The sequence below is a fragment of the Haliaeetus leucocephalus genome, unplaced genomic scaffold, assembly GCF_000737465.1.
Source record: "Haliaeetus leucocephalus isolate CR32 unplaced genomic scaffold, Haliaeetus_leucocephalus-4.0 Scaffold148, whole genome shotgun sequence".
Taxonomy (NCBI): domain Eukaryota; kingdom Metazoa; phylum Chordata; class Aves; order Accipitriformes; family Accipitridae; genus Haliaeetus; species Haliaeetus leucocephalus.
In genome coordinates, this window is record NW_010972584.1 from 2,335,546 (window position 1) to 2,356,738 (window position 21,193).

Genomic DNA, 21,193 nt, shown 5'->3' on the forward strand with positions numbered 1-21,193 from the left:
AGTCACCAGTGCAGCTGCTGGGAGGTCCACCACACACTCATATGGGCTAAACTATCATGTCGTGCTGCTGCATGCTACTCCGCTTGGATCTCAGCTAGAAGGCAATAGGGCACATCACAGCTATCTTATCTTTCCCCTACACCTCACAGCAAAAATTCTAACCATTTCTAAAATAAATGAACAGTGCACAGTTATGATTAAGCTGATCTTTTATAAACATGTGGTAGTGGTATGTGAGAACAAGCCCTAAATTAATGCTTCTTTGCCAGAAGACACTGAATTAAAATGCAACACAGCATTTCTCTTCCATGCCATTGATGTGATCCATTTCACTAGTGGTTTCATTGCTGTTCTACAGGTCCAAAGAACCGAATGCATTAGCTCAGTCTATTTCCCAGACCCCAGGAGCTGCTCACACAAATATTTCTCATGGCAATTGTCTTCAAGAAGGTGCAGGTGGGTGGATTAAAAGGAAAGGTGCTCTGCACCAATCTGATCACCTGGATGGCCCTTGACGCTTTGACCCTAGGTGAGAAGACTTCATAAACATTGGCAAGAAGATCAGGTAGGAGACTTGGATAATTCACATGGCTGGTGATAAATTCAGCACGAGTCCTTCCACCCAACCAGAATAACTGCAGGGGTTCAGGTTTCCTCACATGGCTTTTCTGTACCCCTGTACCCAGCAATCCTGCTTCTCCAAATGAAACACAGCCAGAGCAGATGAAAACAGTACAGTCTCAGAGTGAATAATCATCATCATATGCCAACTTGTCATTAAAGCTCATGATTTTACCCCAAAAGTGTTTCCTTGAATTTCTAAACTCCTGGAGTCAAGCAACTGCACAGAAGCCTCATTGCTCATTTTAAAAAAAAGACAATGTTTGTCACTGACGATGGCAGAGAAAAGCTGGGAGGCATGAGCTCTGTTTGCCCCAGAAGGTCACTGGCTGGGGAAAAAACACACAGCTCACCTCTACTGTGCCTCTACAGGCACTGTATTTTCTAAAAATAAAAACATTAGATCAAATTTTGGGAGGAGGCCTTGATCTGGGATTTTTTAAGCCAATCCTGAACAATGCTGTTAATGTAGCAGCTCTCCAGTGCCCAGAACTCCTTGTTTTGGATTCCCATCAGCAATCTCAGCTTTGCTTCCTCTGAACTGAAGCCCAAATGCATACATTTGCCTCAAGGCAAGGGAGGAAACCCATGGCTTCCCACCAGTTATCAACAGTTCAGGAAGGCCCTCCCAGATGGTAGCCAGCAGACCCTGTCAGGAAAACCTCCTGAGAGATAACCCTCAAGTCCCAGGTCCACAGGGACATCGCCCTGGAATGGTTTCCTGACTCACACCCACGTTCCCCCTGCCTGGAGTTGTTGAGCTTTCTCTCACCTTCATGGATCCATTTTCTGCAGCCACACATGCAAAACTGCTGCCCAATGAAGAAAGTGATTTCTGTGTCTGTTGTTGCCCTTCACATGGATATTAATTTCTAGTTGTGCAGCTAGGGCTTTCTTTACCATACAGTAGCCTCCACTTCCTTTGGTGGCAGAATCCCCACCAAAGGAACCTGTTATGTCAAGGACTCCTTTGCATTATCAACAGCTCAAAACCAATCCGAGACCCACCAAATCCACCTATCCGTGTCCTGTGAGCACCAGCTTTACTGATTTTATCCAGCAGGACAGAGACCAGCTTTGCTGTTCCTTATGTTTCCACCCCATTGGCACACAGTGCAGCCGGAGGAGATTTCCCCTTTTTCAAAACAGAAAGACAGTCAATATGGATGAATAAACGAGGTGCTACCTCCAGAGTACTCTGTCTCAAAAGATCAGCAGTGCCATTGATGGGGTAGGGAAGAAGTCCATCCAACCAACTGATTCAAGTACAAATTAGGACTCCAGGTTAAAGCTGGGCTTTTGAAAGGAGCCAGTTGAAGCCAGGCACACGGTTCTGACAGAATGGTACATCTCCTGCCTTTCTAGTCTCATCAAATCCCAGCTTTAACCTTCCCTGAGACAATGCTTCAGAAAGAGGAATGGGAAGATGGCCAAGGAAGAAACACAGAGGTGGACATCTTCCCATGAGTTATGATGTTAATGTTGTCAGAATTACCCCACAAACCTTTATCAGGTGTCTGAGGCACCCCATCTGTATGAAAAAGACCACACAAACAATAGAGCACAAACCACTAAATTAAAACTCTCCAATCTTCTATTTCATCTTTACTTCCAGACATCAGGAGTTAGCTGTCAGACACAGCTGAGCCATTAAATGTGTTCTCTGTCATGGTGGTGGAGGAAGACACCATTATTCACACATTGTTCCATTTTCCTTCTCCTTCCTTCACCAATGTGGCTCCATTTCTAAATGGAGAGGGACACTGGGAGAGGAGAAGGGCTGTTACTCCTCCCTGTTGGCATCTTTAATTACTTGCAGGACTCTAAGACAAGACATTTATTGTAGAATTCCCCCTACCCTTCCTTCCTGGGACACTTCATGAACTTTAGGCAGCTTTCCAGTAAGATCTTCCGCTTTTTACAAGGAAATACGCTTGTGTCAGCAGCAACAGGCAGGAGGAAAGAGGAAGAAAACAGCTGTGTGGAAAATAATAAAAAAAAAAATTTCCCTTCTTATTTGAGTGACAGAACTGATGAAGCAGTCATTTTCTGGAGTGTTTTGCTTCTTAGGAAAGCAGAAGAGGGAATCAAGGGACATAAATGCAACAGTTTGGATACTTAGATTTTGGAGAGGATGAAAGACAGGAGTTTGAGTCAGAGGTGGCTCCTGGGGCACAGCCTCATGGAAAACAATGATGCAGTGCTCCCTTGGGCTCATCTGTGACCGCTGTTTCTACGTTTGAAGACACTGGAGAGGAAGCAGCAAGAGGGAATATCTGTCCCTGTGATGCAGCAATGCTGCCTGGTGGGCTGAGAGTCAGTGAGGTGCATGGTGGCTATGCCAGCGAAAAGGGATGAAAAGAGTCACCGTTCCGATCAGGTGATGTCGTGAGCCTGGACTGTATCACACTTTGGGTACAAACCAACAGAAAAGGAAGACTGGTGCTCTCAAACAGCTCCAAACTTAAAGGAGGCTTTTAAAGGAGAAGACTTCTAGCTGTAGTTGAAAGAAGTTACGAGCCAGGGTGCCTCTGTCCACACTGAGCTCTATCTTGCCGGGGCTGGACTGTGCTCCCTCCCTGTGCTCAAACACATGCATGTGCATGAGCAGCCACTGCCCTCTGTGCTAAGCTGAGATATATCTGAGCTTCTGGATGCTGCAGTGTTTCCTTCCCTTCTCTCACTCTGACACAGATGTCCCTTACTTCTCAAGTGCTCATGTTTCTCTTATTCCATCTCAAAAGAATAAGCTGGGAAGGGTTTTTTAAGGGCTATTTTAATTCCCCTCATTTCGCCCTTTATGTTTTCCTTCCAAACCGTAACACAAATCCTTCTGCATGGCAAAATCTCAAGGAAGAAAGAAAAACACATTTGGACGTCAGTGTTCGGCTCCAACAATCCTGGGAGCCAGTTCTGGAAACAGCCATTATCTAATGAATCACCAAGTTTCCAGTGCATTTGCCCTTTACAAAACAGAACTGTAGACACATGCTTGAGTCATTATAGTGATGCACCTCCCCAAGAACTTCTCAATAACACTTTAGCTGAACAGACCAGTGGCTCCTGGACACACAAACCCTTTGCCTTTGTCCAAGGAAGACACTTTTCAGCACGAGGGTGAACAATCAAGCTCAGAGATCACATAAGACAAGATCTACTATTGCCCTGGGTGTTCCCCACCAATCTCAGCTGCAGAGAGAGCACTGGAGGCACAGGGATGCAGAGAGCACTCCCCTCATTTCCCACCTGCCTCCATTCCACCCCTAGCACAGCCTGGGACTGGCCTCCGCCCAGCAGAAAAACTTTCATGGTTCTCACATCTGCTGCATCTACCCCAGCCCATACCAAGAGGTATACAAAACCCAAATCAGGCTAACAGATATGCTGTCATATTTGAGCCATCAAATCAGAGCCCTAGGGCAACATCACTGAAAAACAGCTGGCACAAAATCTCTCTTGTCTCTTGATGGCCCCTGCAAGCCAACTGAGGCCTCTTGTGGAATCACAGCACTTCTACTGCAGTCGGATCCAGTGGCCATCCTAAACTATCAGAGAAGACTTCATCAGACCCTTGTTTTTCCTTACCTCCCATTATAACCTTCCAAATGTTTCTTCTCTTTCTCCAAAGAGGGAACCTTTTGGAGAAAAAACTCTAAAAGGGAGTTATTTTTCCTGGATTAAATAAACTGCTCCAAGGTGATTCAAAAGATTTCACTTCTCTGTGAGTGAGTGCTCATTACCTGATATTTTAATTGTTTCACACCAAGCCAGACACCTCAGTGATTATAGAAATCAACACAGTGTCTCAAGGTGAAGAGACTTAAATTTCCACTTACACCAGCTGAAGATGTGAGCCCATGCCTCTGAACACACTACTATACTGGAACCCATCTGCCCGGAACCCATGCCTCCAGACAAACAAAAAAACACCAGCAGAGACACTTCTTCATGTTTGTGCTCAAGTCACCTTAGTGATCATACAAGCCTAAAGGTTCATGAGGTTCTTACCTTACTTGTATGCTTATTAGTCATTTATAGCCCTTTTATGAAAGGGTCTATACAAGAGCTTCCACTCCAAGTTCTGACACTGAAGCATCTTTTCAGTGCTCTGGCTTTTTCTAAATTAAGTCTTTCAGACTCACACGCACCTTCCTTAGCACAGGTCTGTCCACTCCCCACAAGGCCCCTCTTTGTCATTCAAGACAAGACAACCCTTCTATAGCTCCGATCCCCAGGGAATAAGATTTCCAAACGCCCCACACAACTTCTGACTTCATAGGCCAGTTCATTCCTCCAACAGCAGGACACAAGAAGGGCGATGGCAGAAGACAATATAGTACGAATTAGTGTGAATTCTAGCCTGCAGAAAATGGGATGCCTCACCATGGAGCCTAGAGAATAGATCTACAAAGGCATCATACATTCTTCTAGATGCTGCTGCTAAACACAAGAATGGAGATAAAGGAATCAACAGAAAATCAACAAAATCAAAACAAACCGGAAATTATTCCACACTCCTCATTGGGGAGCTGCTGGGAAATGTACTTGAAACAAAAGTATCTACCCTGTTGCAAAGCAACAATTTGAAGAGATTTTTAATTATTATTTTTTTTATAAAACTCTCCTAGGAAACTTATGGACCTGTCCTGCCAGATGCTAAGCTCCCATCACACGTATTGAAAATAGCGGAAGACAAAGATGCTGAGTATATTCCTTTCATATTGTTACTTTTGCATTGAGTGCAGAACATAAATACAAATTTAATCTGATCTAAAACTCAAGCAGCTCCCTTCAACTCTATTTTTAGTTCCTCAGTTTAGATGACACACATACCCGTACATAAGCAGAGAAGATACCTTACAGTCCTAAAGTTTAATTATGGATGTTATTCTGCAGCTAACTAAATGTAAATAAAAAAGCAGTTTTGGGGAGGACTATTTCATAACACACAACTATCCAAATATGAAGAACTGTTCAATGAACATTTAAACAAAGACTCACAGACTTACCTTCTGACTCTGGCAGTCAGCTGTAGGAGTGAAGCATGCTGCTAAGAAGAAAAACAGCAACCCAGGAGGATGCATTTTCATGCTTTTACAGGCAGGACCCTTTCCACAAAAGGGGTGGCGATAGAGGCTGCAATTTCTGTAAGATAAGACCGCCTACTAAGAATCAGATCCAAGACAAACCAGAGGTTAAAAGTAAACAGGGACAGAGCATTTTTGCACTGTGCTTTTTGGCTGCAAAACCGTCAGAAGTGGATCTGCTGCTTCTAGTGTTACATCTGAATCAGTACCACCTTTTTCTTTCTTTCTATTCCTTTTTTAAATGCACAAGCAGAACTCCTTAGTAAAAGGTTTACTCAAAACAGGAACATCTACGGATTTCCTCTTACATATCAGTTCAAAACAGAAGGAAGGAAATCCTTAGTTTTCAACTAATTGGAATGAAAAGAGATTAACTGTATACTTAACTGAAGGCAAATCCAATGGGCAAATTTAAATACCATGAATTCATGAAGGGTAAGTTAACTTCCTTTTACCACTGATGTTAATATGTCCACAACACCTCAAACAGAAGGTAGACTAGACCATTGCCTATCCCAAAGTATGCATGAACAAAACAACGCAAGTGACATGCTGTGTTTCAGAGCAATAATGTAAGCACATCCTATCAATCAATCAAGCACTCTGGGTAGGCTTTGATAATTATTTTAAATATTTGAGTTTCTCAGCAAGAAAAGCATCACATTTTGCAGGTGCTATGGCAGCAATGGCAAAATACATCATTTTCCAAACACTCTGCTGACAGCTTGATGAATCCAAGGAGCACTTCCATAGCACTGAGAATAAGAAAGTCCCAACATGGGATTAAAAAAAAAAACATGCTAGCCTGAGGTATGGTCTACAATTTATTTTCTCCTTTTGAACATTACAAACAACCAAGAATTGATTATCAACAGATTTTACATGGACTTTGTCTCCCTGTGCTGCCAAGAGAACCCACTGTACTGAACAGTCCAAGGACTGCTTCTGTTAGTAACAAATCCTACTGAGCAATGAGGGATCTTTTAATTTTTGAGCCATTAATAGTACGTAAAGGTGCCTAAATGAAGCCAGGATAGGAAGCTATTGTTGTGTTTACATAAATAATTGAGAGCATTAGTATTTTTTTGCCCCCTGCATACACGCAAAGATACACATGCTAACATATAAAGTATATAAGAACTGCTGTACTTACTAGTGCCGTTAATTGTGCTTTACCTCTTCCTCCATCCTACAGAGATAGCCAGCATGATGAACAGCCAGCACTATTATATATCATGCACTAACAGGAAGCAGATAAGTCACACAACCATCCACTGCAACCCATGTGAGAAGTACCAGCCCACAGTTCAATCTGACGGCTCAGCCCACTTGTTCTGTTACAGGACAACTGCAGCCCTGGGACCATCGCTGCCCAACAGACAGCCACTCCGTCAGGGTCAGAGGGTTCACACAGCTCTGGAAACCATTTGATAACCTGCAGATCTGTGAAATGAGGCAAAAGAAAGATAGCTCAGACCAGTTCTGGTGGGATGGTAAAATCACAAATGGACAGTGGAGACGTGCAGGAGGTAGAAATAAACGGATGCCTGTAAAGTTGAAAGCAGATGACCTTTATTGCTAAAACACACACATATTTATAATCACATATTCTGCAAAGTCACTGTGCACGCGCGCAAGCATCAAATATGATTGGTTATATCAACTCTGTACACGTGCATAAACATAAGACATAATTGGTTATACCAACTCTGTACATGTGCACTCTGTACACAGGACGTAACTGGTTATACCAACTAAAACATGCGAAACTTGTCTCAGTCTAATTGGTCCAGATAAACTGCCGAATTGAGGTTCTTTGTGCCAAGTTCCCTTTATCGTGGAATGCGCACCCGTGTTCTTCTAATTGGCATCTTTCTTTTTTTGTCTTCTTGTTTATTCTGTTCAAGGTCTTCTAAAGGCGTCTGGAATGCTCTTGCGACCGTTAGCTAAATATGTGTCCACAATTCCCCCTTTTTTTGTTTTTCGTCAATTAACACCTGCTGTATTGCCCTTTGCAAAGATCTATGAACACAATTAATTAAACACAGTAAAAGCAACATTATACCTAATAAAATACATAAGAATAAAAGAAACCCCGATTTTTAACAAAGATACAAACCAACTCCTAAGTCCCCATCCTGCAGGTAAATGCTCTAAGCCGAAATGACAGCTTTCTTAATTGCGTTAAAGCTCTTGCAGCTCCTTCTTGCCTCTGCAGTTGTGTTATCTTGTTTATTAATTGCTCCACTGTCCAAGTTCCTTATGTCCGTTGTTTTTCTGGTGGTTCAAAGTCCATTCATACTGCAGCTGTCACGTACTCCGGCCCACTCATGCTAACTGCGGCCTACTTATGCTAACTCTAAATAATCAGGCTCAAAGAAATGTCCCCCATTTTCCATGAAATCTCCCACAATTCCCCCTTTTTGTTTTTTGTGCAAGCCAAGTTACATGAAATGCTTTTGCAATCATACGTTCAACTATTTTTATGATACATGGTACAATCATTACAACTGCTAATATTACAATTAAAATAACTAAGCCATGCATAAGCAAATCTTTCAACCATCCCGTAATTCCCAAACTTGCTAGCCATCCACTTAACCCTGTGTCAGTTATCGTGAGCCTTTTACTCTGAATCATATTGATGTCGGGTGTTAGTAACATAAGTCGTCCAGGGCTACATGGCCTCCCGTTAAGTTTCACTGGAATTCCCTCCCACGCTCTATCCCCACAAATTAAAAACATCCCTGCAGGTAAAGCAGTTGGAATAGAAAAAAGAGCGTGATATTCTGGAATAGATATAGTTACACCAAGCTGTAGCATTTCTATATACAGGCAAAATAGCATTTACATTCTGACCCTTTCAAGTGGTGTTATAATTAAACATCACACAGGCATTCACGATGACTGATCCTAACAACTCTAACTCTTGAGGTTCTTGCATCACTTGAGGCCGGTGTGCATACACACCGTCCCAATTATCGACACAGGACTGTGGGTTATTACAAAGGGAAAATTCAGGCATTGGATCTGGCCAGGTGTCTAGAGGTAACCCCACCAAACAGGTAGAAAAAGGGTTTTCAGGGGTAGCGACAGAAAGACATATAGCTTCTTGATGCGTTATGTTTGCCAAAGTTACCCATACATTCTGTTTTGGTTGTTGGATCATCCATTCTTCACTTATGTGTGTCACCCGTAACAGGCCGAATGCAGTGAGAAGGAGTCCTTTTCGGTTCAGCGTTTTTCCAAGGATGTAACAACTGTCCAGGGTTTTACCCACTTTGCTGGTACCCATCTTGTTCCGTGATCTGTAACAACACAAGCGTAACCTCGTCCCCAGGTTATTAATTGAAATGGTCCTTCCCATACATTTTTCTCAACATTTTTAACCCTAACTTGAACATTGCTATTAATGTCAAACTAATCTCCTACCATGCCTTGCACATGTTTTACAATTGGTGGTACACTTTCGCCATCTGTCAATCTCAAGTAATTCAACACATATACAACTTCGTTCAATCATTCGTGAGGAGTAGCCATCTGCTCTCCCACTTTTTGTTTTTGCAGTTGGCGTTTCAAAGTCTGATTCATGCGTTCTACAATTGCCTGGCCTGTAGGGGAATGTGGTATACCCGTGGTATGTACAATACCCCATTGACTAAAAACTTTTGAGTTGCCTGTGCGATGTAGCACGGCCCATTGTCAGTTTTTATCTGAAGTGGAATGCTGTGTGCTGCAAAAGCCAAACGCAGGTGTTGCTGGATGTGTCGACTTGTTTCTCCTGTCTGTGCTGTTGCCCATACAGCTGCAGAAAAACAATCCACAGACACATGGACATATTTCAATTTACCAAACTTAGGTACGTGTGTTACATCCATTTGCCACAATTATAAAGAATGCAAAACTCGTGGATTTACGGCTCCAGGTGAATTTGTTCCCACAAGTTGTTGTGTCATCGCGTGGTTCACCGGCACGCTCTGCTGGCCGTTTCTCACCATAGGTGGTAGTGGAGAGCTATTCTTACGATATTTAGAACGGCAAACATGAGCTGTATGGCCACCCTTCTGGCATCTTGCACAAACCCGAACTGGTGTTACAGTTTGTTGTCAATACTGCGAATGATTTTGTCTCGGTTTCCCTTTAGCCCGACATTGTGCTTTTAAATGACCAGGCTTTCCACAATTGTAACTTTTTTTATCCCCTCTAAGTGCAACCACAAACGCTTCTGCTAATGCAGTCATTTGGAATGACGTAGTTCCAACCTTGTTACATGCCTCAACCATATCAACAAGGCTGGCATCTCTGGGTAACGCCATCAAAAGCTTTTTACAGTCAGCATTTGTGTTCTCTACTGCTAATTTTAGCGCCAAGGCATTCTGAGCCTCCACACTCGATACTTGTTTAGTTACTGCATCTCTTAGTCTGTCAATGAAGGACGTGTACGATTCCTGGGGACCCTGCTTAATTTGCGTGAACGACATAACATTTCTACCCTCTTCTGGCAGAGTCATCATTGCTTTAAATGCCATTACTGAAGCAGTTCTCAAGGCCTCTACAGGAAACCTTGCCTGTAATCTTGGATCAGTAAATTTGCCAGTCCCAATAAGGTGATCCATCCCTATTGCCTTCATGGGGTCATCATCGGGTCTATCCAAATTTTTTATAGCAACTTCTTCACACAGTCCCCTCCATCTGTCTCTCCACAACATTTTCTGAGTTGGCTTTAATAGCATGCTGGCTAATTGATCGCAATCATACAGAGTCAAAAGTTGAGCTCCGAAAATATTGTCGAGCAGCGCTTCAGTGAAAGGAGCCGTCAGCCCATAATTATGGACTGACTTGTGCACTTCTTTTATCAAATCCCATGAAAAGGGATTCCATTCATTTGGATTATTTGCCCTCACTATAACAGGATAAGCATGAGGAACGACCACTCCCTCGCTTGCTGCTTTCTTATGTATTTCTCTCCAGTAGCTTCTCCGGTCACAGCCCAAATCTTCAGCTACATTGTAACTTGGTGGCGGTTTTTCTTTTTCTAAAGAAATATCGTCTCGGGGAGGTTCTGACCAATTATCATCATCGTCAGGTAAAGGTGGATATAAACCCGTAGATGGCTTAATCAGGTGTATTTCTTTCTCAGGGTTTCGTGGTAGAATAGGTGGCGATGCCTTTTTTGGCTCCCGTGTATCTTTTACTGAACCATCCGGTAATGTCATTTTATGACAAGTACAGTCAGAGGGACAATGCGAACAAGATGACTCATTGGTATCGTGTCTGTCCTCATCGCCATTTACCGACACCGATACTGTTGGATTCAAAATTGAATTTGCCTCCGCTGCCACCTTTCTTTCTGCCCGTAAGGATCGTATATTGTCAAAAAGCAACCGCCAAGTAGTAACCAGTTCTTCAGCATGTTGATCCCCTTTAGAGATCGCATCCCGTAATTTTGTTCCAATTTCTGCCCAAATATCAGGCTCAAATGCGGTAGCCGTTTCAGCAGGATAGCCCTGAACTCGGCACCATTTCAATAACCTTCTCACGGAGGATTCATTACATTTAATTCTTCTCTTAGAGAGTATATGCAGTAGGAGTCTGACTATTGCCCTTTCCTCTGAGGACATATTCTGCCCCATACTGCCCCTGGTTGCTCACCTTCCTTTCAGGTGTCTTCTTAGCCTAGGCTCAGCTTCCCTGCTTCGGTCCCGCCGACAACAGTATCTCCAACCAGGGCTTCTCCTGCCGCGTCTTCTGCGCTCTCAGGATCACGTCGGGGTCACCATTTGCAGGAGGTAGAAATAAACGGATGCCTGTAAAGTTGAAAGCAGATGACCTTTATTGCTAAAACACACACATATTTATAATCACATATTCTGCAAAGTCACTGTGCACGCGCGCAAGCATCAAATATGATTGGTTATATCAACTCTGTACACGTGCATAAACATAAGACATAACTGGTTATACCAACTCTGTACACGCGCATAAACACAGGACATAATTGGTTATACCAACTAAAACAGGCGAAACTTGTCTCAGTCTAATTGGTCCAGATAAACTGCCGAATTGAGGTTCTTTGTGCCAAGTTCCCTTTATCGTGGAATGCGCACCTGTGTTCTTCTAATTGGTATCTTTCTTTTTTTGTCTTCTTGTTTATTCTGTTCAAGGTCTTCTAAAGGCATCTGGAATGCTCTTGCGACTGTTAGCTAAATATGTGTTCACAGGGACGTTCTTGTGGAGGGGGACATTAGTACGGAAGCTGTACAAAGCTTTCTTTACATAAAGTCATGGTACTAGACTGGCCACGTGAACAGAAGAACGAGACTGCTTCTCTGCTCCATCCTACCTGTTAGGCATACACAGCTAAAACAGGCAGCCTAGAAGGACGTTGACTGCTTGTGGATGGGTTTTCCAAGAGCTGGCTATAAGATATAGGGATTAAATTACCAGTACTGGGCATCCACAGATAGCTGATAAGCTTTTAAGGTGAAAATAGCTTACCCTGAGGCACTTGAAGACGCATGGGCATTTTTTAATGAATCTTCAGACCATTTTCTAAGTGGCTCAACACTGAAAATGGTACAGGGGGAAAAGGACCCACAAAGAGTGATTCCAAGGCTTTCCACTGCTGCTTGTCATCACTGTATCCGACCTACTACAAGGAAACTACGAAGGGAAGGGAGAGAAAGGCTTCGTGAAATTCCTGTCTGAATTAAATAAATCAGATTCACAGCAACATTAAAAGGTTCACAGCCAGCTTCCTTATCTGACCGTACCTCATTTAAAGGCAAGCAGTAAACCAGCAACGTACAGGCTAAAAATGCAAACACCAAGTAGTGTCATTGTACAGCAGCAGAACATAAACTGAAAAATCAAATGGTCCTCTGTCATCAGATGCTGCTCTTCTGATCAAGCAACATAGGCAGCATGTTTCAGTCACTGCATATGAACTGCTCTGAGAGAACGGAAACTTACTTTGTGGATCACTGGTGCTGCATCTGGAACACCAAAATGCCTATCACCTTTGGATCTGTGTGATTCTGGGAATTAGCAAGAAGGTGAAGCACCAACTGCCTCCGAATCAATGGGTGGCCAATAACCATTAATAATAATTAGTACACGGTGGAAAGATACCAACATGCTTGCAGTGGCAGTCCAGTTGGCAGTATCACCAAAGATGGCAACACTGGCATGGAAACAGCACAGGGAACAAAACTGGGTGAAATAAACACAAATTACTGCTCCACTTACACTGTTCCTGTTCTCTTCTGATGAATGGATTCCTCCTAGGCAGATAGACAGATTTTCTCAAGGATTATATCAATAAAAAGCTTATACCTTAGAGGAAAAATGCATTGGATCAATTTTTTGATTCCACTGTTTTGTCCAACACCCTTCAAAATATGTTGATAAATAAAAAGCAGTTCCTTCACTTGTTTCTCTACAAGACCAGCTCACATACATAGATGTCTGCACAAAGCAATTCAATCCCCCCAAATCCCACAAAGCGAGATCCTGAGATCTGTCAGAGCTCAACATCTGATTGCTTCTAAACTGTCCAGAATTTACAGAAGGAATTTACAGTAGTGCATTAGGAATGAAGCCACAGGACACGCTATGACACTAGCAATTAAAGGAATATGTGAGACAGGAAAACTGGGGAAAAAAACCCCCTTCATCAAAGGGCAAATTTATAGGCAAGACCTGTAAGAATCTGACGACAGAGTATCCAAATGGCCCTGTGCAGGCAGGGTAGAGGGGTTTCATTCACATCCTAGTCAACGTTTGACTTAAACAGGATTAGGCAAATCCAATTTAAAACATACAGTAGGAGTTGTCAGCTGTCTGCCAGCGTGTTTATCTGTGAGGTTTAGCACATGGGCTTTTATTTGTTTTGGAAAGCATGGAGGTTGACTTATCAGTCAAGTGTCTGCTGCCCACATGGCTGAAGGTGGCTCATTTAGCAGTTGAAGTCACAGACACGGGTCTCAGAAGCATCATCTTAAATTTCTGGCCCTGACGCAGACAACTTCTACAAAACATTAATAATTCACCTTGTGGTCTCAAGTCTCCCAAATCATCAGCAGATTGTTGGCAAGCAGCAGTGCTCAGGAGTTTTGCCTCACTCTTTTTGCTTTATGCATTGACGACAGGTTGGATCCTCTACAGTAACTTTTCTAAGACCTGGCATTTTTTTCTGTGAACACATTAACCTTCAGAGTAGAGAAACTGCTGGCGAAAACTACTCAACCTGTTCCATAGGAAAAAAAAAAAAGTCACCTGGGTAAAGGCAAAGGATATAGCTACGAAGCCTTCCCACCTCCCTGCCTGTGTCACACGCTGGATTTTAAAATGCTTGGTCACCAGCACTTCTCTGAAGCGCGTGCAGCCCTGGCTAGCTTGGGCAATTTCCTGCTATTGAAATCTTTTGTTTAAGCAATCTTTACAGAAATTACAGAGCCAAGACGAATGATTTACCAACCAGTCCACCTTGCCACACAGCTTCTATGGGAGCTGACCGTTTGGTAACATCCACAGAGAGAAACAGGTGCTCATTCTGCTCTCCTGGGAAAGCTGGGAAACAACACAAAGTCTCTTTGCTCTGAATTCTAAGTGCGTAAGAAGGCTGTGAGTCTGAAGAGGTACTAGCAAAGGATTAAACAGACCAAGCCAGAAGCGCTTGTGTGTAGGAAGGGGCCAGCTGTACCATACTTACTGAACATACCCCTGAGGATCTTGTTGCAGAGGCTAGGACACAATCCTGCTTTTTGTTTTTTGTTTTTCTCTTGGCAAGTTAGAAGGAACAGGAATTTTAAAGTTTGCTGATAAAAGCAAAAAAAACCCCAGACAGGTTCCACAGCAAGTAAGAGTCTGTTTATCTCTCTCTCTCACACATGCAGTGGTCCATTTCCAAGCAGACAGGTAGAGCTGCCTGAGCACAGTGTTGTTGTGGAAGAAATTATCGCAGCTGCTCACATCCTGTTAGTTCAAAACCTCGAAGGGCAGCAGTACAAATTTCAGTACATAAATGCTCTAAGTCCTAGCCTATTTATAGCTATTGACTCCTAGTTCCTTTGCACATGCTTCTGCAGTGAAAGCCAGCTACATATTCCCATCTCTTGGTTTTACTTTTGTAACTTTCCCACCTATTAAGCAGTGCTCTGGGATTATACTGGGAGAGTCAGGCACTAAATTCCCCATAGGTATTCAATATGAATTAGAATTCTCAGTAAAACCGTTTGAACAGGCTGAGTTACTGAAACTCACCCAGCACCTGCTCACATCAGCATGACTAAAGAGGCAGTGTGTTTTCCCATGGTGGTGCTGCTTATCCTTCACAAACTGTTACCTATAAGGGATAGAAAGGGCCTGCAAAGTGCTTGACTAAAGCTATAGCAAACAGTTTGCCAAGGATTGCACTGAAGTGCCTGCCTGAGAGCAGCGTGGCAGAGATGACAGTTGTGATCCCACTAACTCAGCATTTTCAACAACTTTAGAGATGCTAGGGAGTTCTTTTCACCCCCTCTCTCAGAGACCTTAAAGCCTGAAGCACAAGGGCTTAGTGCCCAGCTTACCAGCTATGGCCATTACTCTTTATGTACCTATTCAGGTAGGTTTTTTCCAATGTTGGCCACAACCTTTCTTTAACACCTTCTTTTTCTCATGAGTTTCATATCCCTTTTCCACATCAATTTTTAGCTTTCCAAGTTACTAAATACCCTTCATTATCAGGTAGACATCAGGAGACAGAAGTTTGAAGCCTGCCTGCTCTGAACCACAACTTCATGCTTTTCTTTGTGCTGCTGCTTCTCTGCCCAAGATTTGGTATGTTTGAAGATTAATACCGCAGAAGTAAACTTTTTGATCAGACATTCAAGCAAGCAGCAGCACCATTTTGTGTTACTTTGATTTTTTTAATTATTTTTTATTTTTTTTAAAAAAAGAAACTCCTTATCAAAGCTGACAAGAACAGGAAGACAAGTCAAAGGGGCTGATGTAAATACATCACTGTTCAGTACATCTACAGCCAGGCAGATCACAGTGTGCTGTAAAAGCAGCATGGGAATGGACACAGGACAGACAGGATGCAGGTCACGCTGTTGTTTCTTGCAAAGAAAACACAGTTTAGCTCAGGTCAGCACCTCGTTTACTTTCCTTCCTAATGAGATTCATTTACAATTTTTCAATTGTAATACAAGGGAAGTTTTAAAACCTTTGGCCAGCTCCTCAGCAGATGACACTGAACATAAATAAGTGCACGGGTCTTCCTAGGGTAGCACACATCTACATCAGCTGCAAAGCCAGACTGTGGAAGTCTAAGATGGTTTAGGAGATACATGCATAGACAGGTGGGGAAATGTTTTTCAGGGAAGTATCTGGTCCTAACTTTAGCTACTCAGATATTGTCTTAATGTTGAACAAGGGTTGGAAGCTGTAAAAGATCTGAGTATAAAGGATTACTAAAGAAAGAAATATGCACGCAGGGCTTCACAGCACTCTTGCAAAAAGAGAGGAAGAAATCAAGACTCTTATGTGACCACAACTGCTTACAAAACTAGTTCATTTCACAGAACCGTCTGTAGAAACTAGTTCTTGAAAGCTCTGAGAAATCTTTATGAAACGAAACTGTAAGCCAATTCATAAAATTCTAGATGATGGATTGTGCATTTACGGAAAACTCATTTAAATAAAACCCTGTATTTCAAAACAAAAGATTACATTAGAATTAGACAATAAAGGCAACAGGGTGGTGCTGAGGAATGACAGTGAATAAAATTCTTCAGCTTAACATTGCATTAAATGAACAGAAATTTGCACCCACAAAGCACTAACTCCAGCAGGTTTTAACACAGGCAAAAAAGCTACGTAGTGGCAGGAGGGAAGGGGATTTCTTGTTTTGGGTTTGGTTGGGCTGTGGTTTGCAGGTTTTTTTTCCAGGTAAAAATGAAAAAGAGCTAAAGTTTCAGGGAAGGTACTTTACTTTGCATAGCCCATGCTTTACCTAGCAGAGTATAAAAGATTATTTTTTGAAAAAGTGCCTGAAAATAAACAATTCTGATAGCACCATAGATGAGATACTTAATGAAGAATCAAGACATACTGCAGTACATACCTAATGAATTATTGAACATTTTGTTCATCTTAAAATGTGATCAGTGTTTACCAAGATCAAGGGGGAATTGTACCTGTTTCCTGGATTAATAATCTGATCCAAAGGGACAGATTTAATGTGTTAAACAGCTGTGAACTTAAAAGAATTTCAAGTTTAATCACAGCTGTATTCTTGCTGCAATAAAATCTGAAAAGAGATCTTGACTGCTCAAACCATGTAACAAGCAGGGGATTATCCTTGCTTATTCTAATACATGATTCTATGATGACATGCACTAGTGTATTAAAATACATTTGAACAATTAGGCTTTACAAAAGATGCTTAGAAACAGAACTCAGGTCTGTCTCAAGCACAAGGCCTCCCCCAGGACAGGCCTTACAACAAAGATGGAAGCAGGTTTCACTCATCCAGAAACACTGACAAGTATAACCCCTAGTATGAGGTGCAGAGATACCTATTCGTGTTGGCTCAAATCCCAGGCAGTTCCAAAGGACTCATTACAGATTCTCTTTGCATTCACTTAAACCATATTGTAAACAATCTGTTCAACTGACAAGTTCTCAAATGCTTGCAGATCAGACTATTTGAGTTGCCACAGGCTCCTCTGAAGCATTACCTACGAGAATTACAAATAAGTTATTAACAGAGTTACTTCAGAAAGAACTAATGAAGACCTAAACTTTTAATTATATTATCCCTAGAATTTTTATTTTAGAATTTTTTTTTTCTACCTAATGACAATTAGGCTTCAATGAACATAAGTATCCTTGAGATTTCAGGGAACAGAAGATCTCCAAACACAGGAAAATTTAGCTTTCCCCAAGAGTATACAGTACCTGCCTCAATTGTTCAGTTTGGTCTAAGCTTGAGAGGGGCTAGTTTCCTCTGCTAAACTATGAACAGAGAAGCACTCGAGTAATGCTCCTCACCTCTTTGGTTGCTTAGGGAACTCCACTGAATCCTGCAATACAATTTGTCCTTGGCTCCCTGTGTCTGTCATCCTTGCACTGACTGTAACATTTCTGGCATCTGGAGACCAAAGAGCACAGCCAAACTCATCAGCATGAAAAAAATACTCCATGGAACCATCAAATTCTCAGTGTCACTGTGGACTTGCCATTCTTGGAGAAAACTCAAAACTTGTTTGGACTAGGCCCTGAGCAATCTGAAGTTTGCCCCATTTTGAGCTTGACTGTTAGTCCTCCAGAGGTGTCTTCCAAGCTAAATTTTTCTATGTGTTTTTTAAGGAGCATCATTTTTAAACAACACCAGCTGGCACATATGTATCAAAACTGTTCTTCCCTTCTTAATCCCAGTGGACATAGAACAGTCTTTTTCAGAGTCTCAGTATTTGTCTTCATAATAGTAAGTACAGATTTTGCTGTCACAGGTGAGGCTAAAACTTGCTGGGCACAGTAATATTCAAGTTAAAGATGACAACTTGGAAAGCAAATCCCTAATATCTGATGGAGAAGCAAAAGTACTTGAAATAAATCCTCCTTAAATTGCGGTTAGAAGCTGCAGATCCTCAGTTTCCATGACTCAGCTCTATTTCTGGACCAGTACACACTTGCTATAGTAGAATAAACTATTTTCTTCTTTGATCTTGCTGCACATTTCATACTCTACAATACACTCTAGCAACATAATAGGTGATAAACTGCCATATGGTATCCTGCAAACACAAGATAAACTTGAATAAAGACAAGGCTAAAAGAAAACTGTCAAATTACACTTTATTTGTATTGACAAGATAGGCAAAAGAAAGACTTTGTGTTCAGAGATACAAATTCATTATTTGCTGACAAAATGCTCTATACCCATGTTGGGTATTTCCACTTTCAAGACAATACTGAGTGGATCTTTAACAGGCAATTCTTTATCCTAGGATAAGGAAAAAGAATGCCTATGAAAATAATTTCACACAAAAATGTCACCTGCTTGTGGCTCCAACTTTACTGCTGAGTTCATGATTGGCAGCAAATAATTACATTTGGCCTCAAAAAACCCATATGTAAAACTGTAAGATCATTAAATAATAAGCATTAGCAGCATACCCAAAATACTTCTCGTACAAAGAACATTGCACTTGAACATACACAAGCATTTACCCTTATTTACACATTAGAATGTATAGAACAGCAAGACTGATATATACAGAAAAATAGCAGAAACCTTAACAGCCCTAGACAACAGCATATCTAGTGTTGACTCCTTAATTTTTCCATACAGTTTCCCAGGATGTCTCATGATTTTTTTCACTATATACTATTGCATAAAAAATAGACTTTACAAGAAGTTCAGTCCCCAGTTAACACTTCAGAATATGTCTATGTACTATTAAATGTTCACTGCACTAGGGAGCAAGGTAGTCCAGGTCAGCTCCTTATTAAAAAAAACATAACTCGACAGGCGCTATCTATTTAAACACTGTGCTTTACTTTATAATAGACACTGAAATCACTTAGCTGTGCAGTATCTACCCAGTGAGTTCCAAAGGGAGTTCCCTACCACACAGGATCTCCCACTGCCTTGCAAGCAATGAGATTAACTTCTCCCTGCTTTCTGCGCTTGGAATAAAGATGTACCACTGGATCTCTCTGCTCCTGATGCCTTCTTGATTAGCATTTCCCTTTGGGGCACTATCAGTTTCTCCAAAGTGATCCAGTGTTAAATTCTGCATCAGATCCTGATCCTGAACATCATCAAACACAAATGTAAGGGCCTGCGGATATGTCTGATAACCCATAAGTACTCTATCTAAATCCCGGATTCGTCTTCCATCTGCAAGCTGATACTTATCTCTCTTTGGTGGTTCCTTAGCAAATTCAGGTAGTGGGTAACTGATATAATCTTCATCAAAGAGGAACAAATCAGAGCTGGTTAATATAAGTGTTTTAGGTTGAAGTGAACTAGTGTTTTGGGCAGATCCTTCAACATGATTTACTTGAAACGCCAACACATACAGAAGGATGTTGAGGGATTGAAGATTAGTCAAACCATCCATCTTCTCTGCCACTAGAAAAGCAAGGTCGCCAATTTCCTCTTCATTTGGATAAATAAATTTTACTCTGCTAGAGTGAATCAGTTCATAATTCTCCATTTTTCCTGCAAGAAACATATATTATTACACTTCTATTCAGTACTATACAATACTTAATACATTAGGATAAGCAAAAACCTTTCATAGTTGGCTGCAGCTAGAAGAATTCAAGTTTTGTACTTATTCACTTACAGCTTTACTTATATACAATATTGGAATAATTTTATTTGGATGGCAGATCTCTACTGGAGTCTCTCTTGCATTACCAACATACTTCTCTGCAGTTTCTAACCACATAACTTCTTCTGCCATCACCCTGAACTAAAGGAAATACAGCTGGATTCTCAGAGACTATCTACCTCCCTACCAGCTGACCTCCCCTGCCTCCTTCCCACTCCCCAGTTCTGAACTCACTGAAAGCATTATCAGATCACTGAACACACTTTTCTTTTGAGCAGAGAGAAAAGGCAGAAATACAATAAAAACAGAAAAAGACTCTTATATCCCTACTAGATGTGCACATTCCTCTGCTCCACGCTACTCTCTGGCAGGAGGTGACACTGCAGTCACTTACTCCCTGTAAGTGCTAAAATACAACATAGAAAAGCTTGAAGGAAGCATGCCTGCTTTTTTCACATAAACCAATTGGTCAAATAAAAGGTATGGCATCCCATCAAACCTTGCACTTTCTGGGCTTACACAGCTCCTTAAAAAAGTAGCAATAACAATCATTCTTCACAAAAATGCAATTTTATTTCATGCCTTCAACTGGCTTTCAGAATTCCAAGCAAAAAAGTTTCACCTGATAATGGAATTGAACCAAACACACCTTAAAAAAGTCTAGCTTTCACTTCACTACATTCTCACAGAATGACAGGATTCTTTTATTTGACCAAGTGACGAAAAATATAACCTTCACACTTTGTTACCTTCACCATTCTTTGAAGGCTTACAAGACTTCATAGGTTAGGCTGAAACTTGCAGCGGGAGCTACACTAATACACTCCCCAAAATACTGTATAGGAAGTGCTGTTTCTGCTGGACTCATGAAGCCACCACTAACTTCACATGTGCAAGACTAACTATATTTAACAATTCTGTTCAGGTAAGACACATGCAAGATAACTGAAGTCAGGGATTTTGGTTGAAGTATCAAATAGGAAATAATTGATGCATAAATTTCCCTCAAGAGTTTTTAATCAGTACACTTTAAATGATGCCTTAAGTACGATGCCTAAATAACTCATGACATGCAGAAAAGACCACTTACCTGTGTTTTTACTCCCAAATTCAGAGTAGAAGTCTTTATCTACTGGTTCAGGTGAAGGTGTG

The 21,193-nt window shown here is 41.6% G+C and overlaps 1 protein-coding gene across 1 annotated transcript in view; it reads right to left on the reverse strand.

The window, feature by feature from the left end:
* Positions 1 to 21,193, reverse strand: part of STAB1 (stabilin 1) — an 85,222-nt gene extending 64,029 nt beyond the window's left edge. The window contains exons 1-2 of the mRNA XM_010561638.1: positions 21,132 to 21,193; positions 5,631 to 5,766 (exon numbers count right to left, since the gene is read on the reverse strand). Of these exons, the coding sequence (XP_010559940.1) occupies positions 5,631 to 5,711 (81 nt within the window). The 5' untranslated portion in view covers positions 5,712 to 5,766; positions 21,132 to 21,193. The remainder of the gene's footprint in view (positions 1 to 5,630; positions 5,767 to 21,131) is intronic.